This window comes from Carcharodon carcharias, chromosome 7 (assembly GCF_017639515.1).
Source record: "Carcharodon carcharias isolate sCarCar2 chromosome 7, sCarCar2.pri, whole genome shotgun sequence".
Taxonomy (NCBI): Eukaryota; Metazoa; Chordata; class Chondrichthyes; order Lamniformes; family Lamnidae; genus Carcharodon; species Carcharodon carcharias.
This window is the reverse complement of record NC_054473.1, coordinates 176,382,451-176,395,166: the sequence shown is the minus strand read 5'-3', so window position 1 is coordinate 176,395,166 and position 12,716 is coordinate 176,382,451. Positions and strand designations below refer to the sequence as shown.

The 12,716-nt window shown below is 41.6% G+C and overlaps 1 protein-coding gene across 7 annotated transcripts in view; it reads right to left on the bottom strand.

The window, feature by feature from the left end:
• The window catches only part of wwox (WW domain containing oxidoreductase), a 974,426-nt gene that overhangs the window by 391,350 nt on the left and 570,360 nt on the right, over positions 1-12,716 (bottom strand). The window contains exon 9 of one of the 7 annotated variants that reach the window (XM_041192391.1): positions 613-673. The exons of the other annotated variants lie outside the window; for them this stretch is intronic. Within the exon in view, the coding sequence (XP_041048325.1) occupies positions 653-673 (21 nt within the window). The 3' untranslated portion in view covers positions 613-652. The remainder of the gene's footprint in view (positions 1-612; positions 674-12,716) is intronic. 7 annotated transcript variants of the gene reach the window in all.

Sequence of the window (12,716 nt, the reverse complement as noted above, 5' to 3'; positions counted from 1 at the left end):
TGAAGCCTTTTGTCTTAATCTGTCCTGCCTCTATCCTAGCACACATCTTCCCTGTTGTTCTTCTTCTACCCTCCACTACATTTGGATACTCAAAGCCTTTTACATTTCTAACGTTTCTCAGTTCTAATGAAAGGTCACAGACCTGAAATGTTAACCCTGCTTCTCTCTCCGCAGATGCCGCTAGACTTGCTGAGTGTTTCTAGCATTATGTGTCTTTATTTCAGGTTCAAGTCTTTGTGCTTTCTTTGTTCCTCTTCACCTTAACAAAAGAAATGTTCCAATCCACTTTTAAGGTCTCATTTCACCTTGTGTACCATTTCTCTACCACAAGATGGGCGTGGGGGAGCTCACCCAAACCTCCAAAGATCCCAAAGCTAGGAGCTGGGTAAGAAGGGCCCTGACAAACTTAGCCATACTAACTTTTCCTTCTTCAGTGTAGGGAAACATCTCACTTCCCCTCTCTCACTCCACAACTGATCATAGTTATTGAAGCAAAGCATTGCAATGTTCAATGAGGCATTGCAAATTTCCTTTTTTATTCTACATATTTTTTATGATCACCTCGGCCAGCTTGAAAAAGGCTTTAGGAAATATAACATGCATAATACTTACTGTGTATTCCTGATTTATGAGGTGTGTTCAGTATATTTTCTTATGCTGTTCTTTTATAGTTCTGGTGGAATTCAGCAGATGGTTACACAAATTACCACAAATAAGTAATGGAAATGAACTTCCTAAGTAAAGTTCTGATGCAAATAAAAGATTTGCATTTACATAGAGCCTTTCACCACCTCAGGATGTCCCAAAATACTTTATTATTAATGAAGCATTTCTGATGTTGAAACACTACCGTAATATAGGAAATAGATACAGTGGCATTGAAAGATAGGTGCACTGGCATCACCCCAGTGTTTAAAGACATGAGACCTTTTCTAAATGATACTAACACCACAATTTTTAAAAAATCTGACCAATATTGTAACTTACGAAATGGTTCATTTTTGATGCCAGGTGCTATTTATTTTTTTAGTTTTTTTCTAAGTGCATAAAAGTCTTGTCAACCAAAAAAAAAATTTACGTCATGAGCTTGCTATCATGGTGATGCCAGAAGCCATTATTGCTGGAACAGCGTTTCTCCTCATTACAGCAATGTGCTGCTGTTATCCCAATTGCAGCAATGGCCAATATCCTGCAGCAAGAAACTGAAATTCTCTCTGCTATAATCAAACGGGGAGTGGGAAAAGAGGAAATCCTGTCTATCCTACCTCATCTGGTCATAACACTACACTGCTTCAAGTCCATGTTCTGCTCAGTTTGGCAAATTTGGTGCAAACATGACTCGTATGCCAACTTATATCATATGACTCATTCCAACTATTAAAAAATGTATCTTAACGGTTGTATTATAAATGTCACTAAAGTGTCATATTTAAAAGAGTAATTGGCTTTATCTGTAATTTCATTTCATGATTCCAAAAGAACCACATTTGCATTGCTCATCAGAACACAGGGCAGAAGTTTACATTCCGCGAGTGGGTGCACACCGGATCCAAATGGGCGTAGACAAGATGATATCAGGCGAGTGCCCTGACATCATCGCGCACTAGTGCGACATTTCGCTCGGTGGGCGCACGCAAAAGTCTGAAGAGCGCCCGCTGACAATTAAGCAGGCAATTAAGTTCATTAATGGCCCAATTGTAAGCGATTTTTCGTGGCCCATCCAGCCTTATGGTTGGTGGACGGGCCATTCGGCCAGGTGAACTTTACATTTTTAATGAAACCTCATCCAAGGGCAGGATGAAATCTCCGCTAGGGTATAAAATAAAAAGAAAAATCTGGGGACAGCGTTTTCATGAGGTATGCTTTCAGGAGCTTGATTGTGCCGCATGGACATTTTTTGCAGCATTTTTGTTCTTTCGTTTATTATTTGGGGGTCTGCAGCACCCTGAGGCAGCTGTCTGCCTTCAGGGAGCGCAGCAGAAGTGCTCATTAGCACCTGCGATGACACTAGCGCCCACCCACTTCCCGCCCACCACCAGCAGTGCTGAGCCTTTCTCGGGGAGCGTTTCACGCTGGTTGGCCATTAATTGGGCAGCCAACGTGAAATCGCGGTTAGGGGATGATTGTGGTCTGGGGCCCATTTCCCGTCTGCTCCCGAGCCTGCCAATCGCGCGTGGCCAACAAGTACAAAATTCAGGCCACAGTATTTTATTTGAAAATAGAATCACAGAATCCAGCCTTTAATCCAGAAGGCTGTGATTTTCTTTTATTGTAGACTCTCATGATAAGGACCTTAAAGAGTCTGTCAGTGCACTATGACCTGCCTGGGAAATGGAGTGTGGCTGCAGGCAAATGGGAATACTGCAGGAAAAACTGGGGCAGAAAATGAGAGCAGGGGTCAGGATGCGCAGTCAGCCTCACCTGTTCATAGTGAGGCTGATGGCACACAAACTTCATACTGATGGCTATTTTAAATGATAGTGGCATGCAGCCCACTGCTAAGTGCTCTGCAGATTGGCTACATGCCTCAGCGGGGGGGCCTAATTTTGTGTGAGACTAGCATCACTTAAAGCCAAACTACACGTCGTAAAGGTGTGGCAAGTGTTGGCTATTTTTAGAAGACTCTCACAGCAGAGAGAGGAGCGGAAATGATGTAAAAGGCTGGAGAGCTTATTCTGACATTCTCATTTGCTGCATTGGAGGCCTTGGTACACAAGGTGAAAAGGAGCAGAGAGCTCCATTTCCCTCAGGGGCCTGAAGGCCCTCCAGATATACACTACAAAGGCAACAGGAGAAATTGGTGTCATGGTCAATGCCAGTGGTCTAGCTCCGAGGACCTGGAAACTGTGCTACAAAAAGATCGACGACCTCACATGAGTGGTCAAGATCGGAGAATACATCTTCAAATCATTCAAAATGAGCCACTAGCCTCACATACTGTTCCATTCAGCAAACCCCCTTCAGTCAGCTACCAACAATCTCTCTCAAGCACAATTCATGCATAGCATTCTTAACTTCACCTCACTCTCAAGCATTTAGAAGCCTCTCAGTCACATTTCACAGCTTTTGCACTGTTTAACCAAGACAGGTATTGCACCCAAACACATTGCACCACACTCAGCAACACACTTCCCACTATCTTGTAGGACAAGGTGGCCCACAATAGCCCACAACACCTAAACTGCAGGGGGCAGGCATGGCTCCATGGCCTCGCTTCCAGGGAAGAGAAAGTGCTGGCCATTATTGAAACACCCATGACTGAGCCTGAGGTGAGTGGCAAGCTGAAACCATAAAAGATTACATTACGTTCCCTCCTAATGAACGTTCTTACATCCCACATCCTCTCATCTCACAATCTCTTCTGATTTACAAGCTTCAGATGGTGTAACAATGAACCTCTTGCTTCTCCCGTTCCCCCTTTCCTCACCCTAACCCTATCCTTGTGTCTGTACCCTTTCAGATATCCAAGAACTCCCAACTGGTCAAGCCCTGGTGCAGGACCATGGAGTGCAAGAAGAGCAAGAGACTAAAGAAGAAGAAATACCATAACTCAATCTACACTTGAAGCCACGAGCTCCAATACCACATCTTTTGAGGGAAGCACAGAGGTGGAATCGGCACGTGCTGGGTCACTGGGTACGAGTGGTGCAGGCAGGTCAGGCAAAAGATAAGATAGGTGCTAGCTCCCTGGAGGGTGAGGTCGCACATGAGTTGTGCTGCAGAGGATACATGAGAACTTCTATGGGGGTGAGTTGGGGGGTGGTGCAGGGGTGAGCGTGGTGGTAGGTGGCCTACAGACAAATTCTGATCGACATTCACACAGAAATTTTTGGTATATTGGCAGGTTTGCCAGACAGCCTGCTGTCATTGTTAAGGAGACAAAAGCAGTTTGGTTCCAACTTGCCACAGGCCAAGGTGATGCAGTCTGAAGTTGGGCCCTCAAGGCACAAAACTGCTAGAGGGTTTCCCTGCAAAGCCACCTGCAGTGCCTCCATTGAAAATCAGCAGCCTTTCATCAGCCATGCAGCAGCCACTGGGGTAACACTGCATAGGAGCAATATGCCAGGCAAAGGCATCAGTAAATGAGACGCTAAGGAAATGTACCAAGGTAATTAGTTGATTTTTGTATGGAATATTGGGTGGTATACTGTAAAAAGTTGGTTTGCAATGGTTTTTCTGTGATGGTTTTTCTTTCAGCATTGAAGCCAAAAGGACGATGTAATGGTTTATAATTAAGAGATGATAAAGTGTGTGATTGTTGCACCACAGAGATTTGGAGTTGTGTTTAGTGGAACTGTAGATGAATGAGGCAATCATGGACAGCCGAGCTGGAAAGTGAATGTGCTGGTTGCCCCCTCCCTTCCTCTTCCTCCTCCTCCTTCTGTCCTGAGCTGCTCGGCGGAACCCTGGCAGCAAAGACTGTGCCCTCATGATGGCTAGGTTACAGAGGATACATAATCACCAGAAATCAGAACACTTGCCCTGGAAAAGTACTACAGAGCTCTTGCAACATGGCCCAGGCAGTGAAATCATTGTTCCAGCACCCCAGTAGTTTGCTCTATGATTTTTTGTGTGGCAGCATGGCTCGCATTGTATGCATGCCAGCCATGTCTTGTTGGGTTGTGGAGCGGAGTCATGAGCCAGATGTTAAGGCCTTGTTTACCCAGAAGCCACCCTCTGGTTTGACATGATAGTTCAAATAGTGAGGGAATGGCAGGCTGGTGCAGAATGAAAGTATCATGACTGCTGCCAGGATGTACTGAGCATGGTCGCACACCAACTACATATTCAGTGAGTAACCTCTGTGGTTACGATACATCTCAGCATTGAGATGCAGCACCCACCATCTGTGCAGGTGATCACTCGTTGTACCTTGGAGAAGCTGACTATCTTGACAAAGCCACATGTATGCTCCATCTGCTTCTCTCTGTTCAGAAAGAACACCAATCAGCCCTTCATCTGGCATAAAAAAAAGAGTCTGTCACCTCTCTGATGCAGCAGTGATGGCAAACTGAGAGATGTTACAAATGTCACTTTCTCCAGCCTGGAAAGATGCCAATGTGAAAAAAATTCAAAGCCATGGTCATCTTCACAGCCACTGGCAGTTCCATACTCATGCTGCTCTGAGGTTGCAGCTCTGCTACCAAGAGATAGCAGAGCTCTCTAAGCCCCTTTGTAAATTGCAGACAATGAACATGCTGTCTTGGTTTAGATGGAGGTAACAGAAAAGCTCCCAAAAGGCCCAAGTCCTCCTGCTGAGGGCCCTCCACCAGTTCCTTCTGTAAGCAGCCTGCCTTCTTCTTTGTTGCCTCTGCTCCATCTCACTCTCATACCGCAGCCCTAGGGGGCTGATGACTAAGGTATCCATGATCGAGGGCAAGTGGTCTGACCAGAATCCTTGAAGTCAGAACCAAGGCCTTCACCACGTGCAATACCACTGCCAGACAAATTTACTGACTTTAACCAACTCTGCAAACCTTAACAAGCACTTCTATAATCTCAAATAGAGATTATAGAAGGAAATCATCAACCTGCCTGACAGTTGTCGATGATCCCTTTAAACAGTGCTGGTGGGATGGTCCTTCCTGCTGCTGAGCACATGTGCAGCTGTGCCAAGTTAAGAGAGGGTGTTAGCTGGAGCTACAAGGTCAAAATGGCAGCACTAGCATGAAATCAATGTTACATGCTCACTGATGTCACATTCTGCCTACTTTGCATACTTCCGGTGCATGCTCCTAATGCTCGTCTTAATGTTCTCACTAAGATGGCATTCAACAGTGCCACACCAGAAATTGCGCATGACATGAACGCCATTTTCAGACTCAAATGACAGCCCCAACACCAAAACTACAAGTGTTACGGAGCCCAATTTTGTGGCCACTGACTGCTCACATCCAGACCAGCAACCCCAATTGGATAACAAGAGAGCCATTGCCCCCGTAATTCATGCAATGATTTGTTATTTTAAAACAAAATTGATACTCTGGGAAACACCCCCGTGACTCCTCGGAAATCCAACCAAGAGAGTTTTGAGCAGTATGCTGAGAAAACTCCTTGTTTTCCTTCAAATAACACCACGTGATCTTCAATGTCATCCTGAATCATCAGTGGCAGATATGGGGTTTAACATTTCATCTAAAGAGAGGCACCTCCGACAATGGCAGCAGTCCCTTAGTTCTATATTGAAGCAACAGCCCTGATAATGTGCTCAAGTCACTGGATGATTTTGAAACAATAGCTTAATCTCAGGAAAATTATTAACTGCTGCAACTTTATCCTCACATGTTAGCTGATCGGCTGAGCCCTTCAGATGTTCCTTGTAAAACTATGCCAGGTACCTATTAATCTCTATAACAGTCCAGCTGCTTTTTTCATTGCAGAAGGAAGGCTTATAGTTAAGACTCAAGATCCAGTCAGTTACTCAACTCAGCTATACTCTATAAGGAATCAGAGAAGGAAAATATTAGAGCACATCCACTCTATCTCTTTTGACCTAGGAGCAGCAAAACAATGAAAGAAAAGGAAGAGGGGGAAACAAAAACTTTACAAATGCTTTTTTGAGAATTATGATGTTGTTAAACAGCTCTTTTTAAACAAAAGAATATGAAATCAAACACTGTTTGACGGTATGATTTTAACACAAGCATAAGAAAAACTATTTCTACTGACTGGTGATTTGATAATCAGAGGGCCCAAATTTAAAATGGTCATTGACAAAACTAAGGTAGAGGTTGACAAAATTCATTTTGCCAGAGAGTTATTGGAATGTTGAAGCCCCACAAAAAATGGTGGAAGTAGAATCTGTAATTGGTTTGAGAGAGAAAGATATGGAAAAAAAAGTGCCCAGGGAAAGGTCAGCATGATAGTTCTTTCAGAAAGCCAACCGATTAATTAAATGGCCTCTTTCCGTGCTCTGAAATTCTATGGTTCAATATCAATATACTTAAATATTGCATTATCTTTAGCACTTTTACTTACCTTGGTGTAGCTCAGCCAATATGGAAAGTGATCTAGAAGTTGACCACAGTTTCAAACCTGGTTAAATGGGTACATTATTTCATACTTTCTGTCTTATCAGATTCGTCAGCTGGGAGAAGACAGCCCACTATTTCTCTCTGAAAATGTCATTAAATGTGAAACCTCTACCGTCTGATTGGTAAATGTGGTACATGATATGGAGGTGTGTTGGGTCATTCCTGCGCAGATTAACTTTGTAACTATGACGCAGTCCTGATGAAATGGCAGCACAGGTGGTTTCCCTCTTTAAAGAGGAAAGAAAAACCTACCTTTGCTACCCCCACAAAAGCACTATAGATACCACGGATCACTGTACTCTGTAACACCGCCCCCCACCCCCTGTGAACCTAGAAAGGTTAATCATCTTGTGTAGGTGGATCTCATAGAGATGTATTCAAGGAAACCGAATTAGATCATTTGCTGAGAGCAACATAAAAAAGAAAGGATTATCAGTACCAAGAGCAGTATTATGCCATCACTCTTCACATGATAGCTGAAACATAGCTCTAGCAGAAATGAATGCAGCTTCTTTGTAATATCTCTATCTTACAACAGCCGTGTGCTTATCAGGTTCCATTACTTTACTCCAAAACAGTGCTTGCTGTACAGACATTCCCTGAACCACTGTGCCCCTAAATCTGTGTGTTCATTTACACAGATAACGATGGCAGGGCTCTGCTCTGTGATCAGTGCCTTGCTTAAGTGAGTTAATCTTGTTTTACAGTTGAATTATTTTGTCTCCTGCGGGCTGTGATTATGTATAAAGATATTGTGTTCGTGGGAGCGGATCTTTCAACAGCAGATCCCGTGGCCAGATAACCTGTGAACTGGCCTGTTACAGCAATGGATGAGCAACAGTTTGCTCGCCCGAGTAATTTGTCTTTCCAGATGGCTGCAGATAACATGTAGATTAACTGGTACAGCGTCAGTGATATTAAGATATACATTCAATCCCTCTCCGCCATCCCCACGCCACCCAGCTGCTTCCTGACCAATGCACACAAAGCCTCAATGCAATGAGTCAATGCACAGATATGAACAGAAATTGAGCAATTTGCTCCTGAATTTTCCACCAGAATGCAAAGCTTCAATTAATGAATTAAGCTAGTGGTCAGAATCCAGAGGCGTAGATGTCAATGATAATTATTGTGCCCATAGCATAGCTCAACACAAAAATAAGATAACACTCCAATATAGTCCCCAAACTGTGCAGATAATCCCACACTGTGAAATGTGACATTTGACTCAGCACGAATCACACCTCAATAACTGTGACTGTTCCAATAGACTTGCCTTATCACAATCTTAAAGTGCTGCACATTATTTCAGTAAATGAAAGTGAAAAGCAGTTTGGATCAATCATCTTTCAGCCTGTTCTGGGGCTACAGTTTAGGAAGGAAACCCAATTCAGTTGTTTTTGCCTACATGCGATTTCAATTTAAACAGACTTAGACCTTCAAAGCCTGGTCTAAATTATTCAGGGACAAGATAATATGTAAAGCATCCTTCAGGCTATTCACCCTGGAAATTATTAAGCATGTTGGCCAGTATCTTGTGTGTACACTATGCACAATCTACACCAAGAGCTATATCTGCCCAGGAATTTGAACACAAAGAATACGAAAATAGAATATGCAGTACCTGCAGGAGCTGATTTCTGTAGTCAGGAATTCTATCATTATGACCAGTTGCAAAGTAACTTTTGAAAACAAATACAAGTTTGTTTGCATGATTTCTGTGTACCATTTAAGATTTCTTTTCAATCGTTAAATGTAAAGCACACCTTTTTCTCTGATCCATGATGACAAATTTCCTTTAGCAATATCCACAAGTTTGAATGAAAACAGTGTTAGAAATACTCAACAGCATAAACCCCATCACATTTGTATCTTTCTTCAATTCTGAAAAAGTTAAATGCACCTTGAAACGTTAACTCTGTTTCTCTCTCTACAGATGCTGTCAGACCTGCTGAGTAATTTCAGCCTTTCTGTTTTTATTTCAGATTTACAGCATTCACAGTAAATTGCTTTTATTATATGAGTTTGAAAGAGTGGTTTATAAGTTGCCAAGAACCTCGCCTTGCTCCCTTCCCAGCTTTATCTCTTGTGATTTGTTCCACTCCACCCTGCCTCATGTTCATTCTTTTTGTCTAGGTATTTGCCTTTCAATAGTTGCATTCTTTCCCTATGTTCTGGCCTTTTGTGCCTTGTTACTACTTGTAAGCCAACCGACCGTAAAACCGAAGACCAGTCAACAAGTAACTGCTAATGGGAGCAAGGGACTAAAATGCAGAGTAATGTTAAACATAACAGTAAAGGAGGAGAAAATATGAGTATTGTTAGATACACCAATGTGACCATCACCACTGCGCATAGCTGCAGCAAATAAGGTCCCAAGTTATATTTATTATCTGAAAGAGACTCTATGAATCAAAATAATTTGTGTTGTTCTTTCATGAGGCTTTGGTTATACCCTATCTGGTGTACTGTTAATAGTTCTGGTCACTTAATTATTGAAGGGAGTTACTGTTCTTCAGAATGTAGCATCCAGGTTCATTGCATCTCTAAGGAATTGTAGTAAAGATAAGGATTTCGAGTCAATTTTCTCCAGGAAAGAAGAAAGTTTGAAGTGAGCCTATTGACGGTTTCAAGATTATGAAGGGACTTGTCAAAGTTTATCCAGGTAATTTGCTGACTAAAGTGAACATGTCAAATACCAGGTCATACAAAATAGGAATGAATAATAAGGAAATTCAGAGGAAAGATTAAATTGGTGGAATAGGTTAAAATAGCTAAACATTCAGAAATGCAGATATTCTGTCTAACATTGTGCAGACTTACTACAGCTCAATGGCAATGAACACATATGCAAACCACTTTGTATTAAGGTTGGACTGTTGAAGTGTGGTATTGGGTAATCTAGATCAGAAGGTCCCATGTTTGATTTTAGGTCTGTGCCGAGCTAGTCAAGGTCTGGTGGCATAGTGGTAATGCCCCTATCTCTAGTCCAGAAGCCTTGGGTTCAAATCTCACTTCAGGACTTGATAGCCAAAGAAGGGGCATTCATAATGCGGCCAAACAGGTGGATTATCAGCCTGCAAATCTTTTCAATATGCCTGATGGCAGGTGGTAGAAGTGGGAGTGTTTCCTAGTCAGCCATACTGCAGGAGGCAATGGCAAGCCATTGCAATTGGCATGTAACTATCATATTTTTCATAATAGTATTATGGGATCTTATTTTGTCCCTTATATGTATGTGGGGGTCTGTGGGTGGCTGATTTAACTGAATTAGAGTTGGATCGACTGCAAGGTTGAAATTATCAAGAGAATTAGGAGTAAAGAGAGTATTTGAAATGCTAATGAGTGAACTAGGGTAAACGTCTCAACAGATAGGGTGTGAATGAAATCTGCATATTAAGATAAGTGGGGAGGTGTTTGGTTTTCAAAGAAACATGATAAAGTGTCACAACTGTCAGGATAAATCGGGCAATAGTTTATTTTTCCCAAAAGGAAAAGGCCATATTGACAACATGAAAGATTTTTATATCATGGGAAAAGTAAATTCCAAAGACATATGGGAACAATGGAATTTACAGATTAAAGAGACAGAAATATATTTAAAGAAGGATGGAAGGTTGTGAGAGGGTGGTCGTGTAAGATCTAAAAGATACACCATATGAAACAGGCTAGGGGAAAACACCTCTAGCCATTTTGCACAAGTTTGCTGTTCCAGTAACCAAAGTTGTGTTAAAAGCTTTTGGAATTCCACTGTCGAGTGGGTGCTGTGGTAACCTTGCTGGATTGCCTATCTAAATTTAAAATCTATTTTGGTCTGTTGCCTTAAAGGGGGTGTGTAGTTGGGAGTCAGGTTAATTAGGAGTTTTGAGATTTGTTATAATATTAAGTAAATGTGTAACTGTAATCTTGTGTATGTGCTTTAATTCTTTTCTTCTGTTAATAAATGTTTTAGTTTAATTCTTTAAATCCTGAAAGGCGTTAGTGGACTAATTATTCCTGAAATCAGTGCACAAACCTTCTCGTAATAAATACAAATTGCAAAACCATTGTGATGGTGTGCCCAAGTTTCCCTTGTGGATTTGGTCAGCATGGCAAATACCACCTGCTGTATCATAACAAATACTTTGCCAAGCATACCATAAACCAACCCAATGGAAGTCCATGTTCACCAATACCCCCTTAGGGCATGGTACCTGAAGGAGGAAGAAGCTAAGCTAGCACGCCTGGTTGGAGCAACATTTGGGACATTAGAATTAGCTTCCTGGCTATGAAGATGGTGGAGGGAGGGAGGGGGCAAGAAGGGGGAGAGGGTGTTAATTCCATTCATCATATAATGAGGAAACGATGAATCTGAAGCCAGTCTTTTCCTTAAGACTGGTTTACTTCCAAGAGTAGAGAGTAAAGACACAGGTTCCTCCAGTTCCCCCTAGCTCCCCACAACACTTTTTATACTCTTGCAATGATTCCCTAATCCTTCCTCAGTTGGGGCAGCTGCTCTTAATTACCAACTTAAAACATGTTCTTTATTGCAGCACAATTTCAACATGTGCAAAGGAGAGAGGGATGAAAAGACCTGAATGGCTTCTCCTAGAAGAATAGATAGTTGCCCTGGCTGTAACAGGTGCATGTAAAAGTCAGAACTGGGCTCAGCAGCACTGTGCTCATCACGGATAAACTGCATGATACCCTTTGCCTAGGCTGACACATGGAGAATAAGCATTTTCAAGTTTACATTTGTACTGCTGCAAAAAATTCAAATGGCATGCAGTGTAAGATTGCTCTATTTTTTATCCAAAGTTGTATGTACAATCAAGGACACACACAAAATAAAAATTACCTCATTCTACGCAATGTGATAGATAATTTAACACATAAGTCTCACCAGAATTTTTTTTTGAGTAAAAACCAAACAAAGATAAAAAAAAATCTCAGGAGTAAAACAGATAAAATCTACTTAAGCACCTATATGTCAGAACATGATAGTTCTTGAAACAAAAGCACAACACGTTAATTTTTGCTACTCGAAAGAGATTGCTTTTTCCTATTCAAAATAAAAGCCAATTTACTGGTTTGTTGATTATAAATGCTCTTCCTAACTCGTAATAACAGTGAAGATCATGCGAAAGTGAAGTATCAGAGTTCTCATTTTCCCAGCCAATTAACAAGAATTAGCAATGATTTTATATGTAATCTGGTTTTTCAGAAAAGTTAGGAGAAATCTTAAAAGGTTTCAATTGTGGTCTAATAACCACAAAATGTTATGTTTTCCACACAACAGTAATTTTAATCCAAAGCATAGAAGTAATCAACTTGCTGAAAGAAAATTCTCCCTGAAAATTTCCATTCTGCCTCCCTTGGACTCATTCCCTAAGTACTCAATCCCCCATGTTTACTACCCTTAAGCTTCATTCAGATTGGTAAAATTCATCTTTGAATCTAATGTCCATATTTCCACAGGCACAGAAACCCCGTTGAATGTATTTGAGCTATGAATAATGTTTGAAATTGTCGGCTGGTGAAATCTGATTGCCCTCAACCCACAGCCAACTAGAATAAACTATTGGGATCTTCTAATTCCACCCTTCTCACAGCCCTCACCCTCTCTCCACAATCTCCACGCGCACCATAACCACTAGTCCAAAAAAAATCCCCACATGAAAAAGTATTTTTTTTATTCTTTCA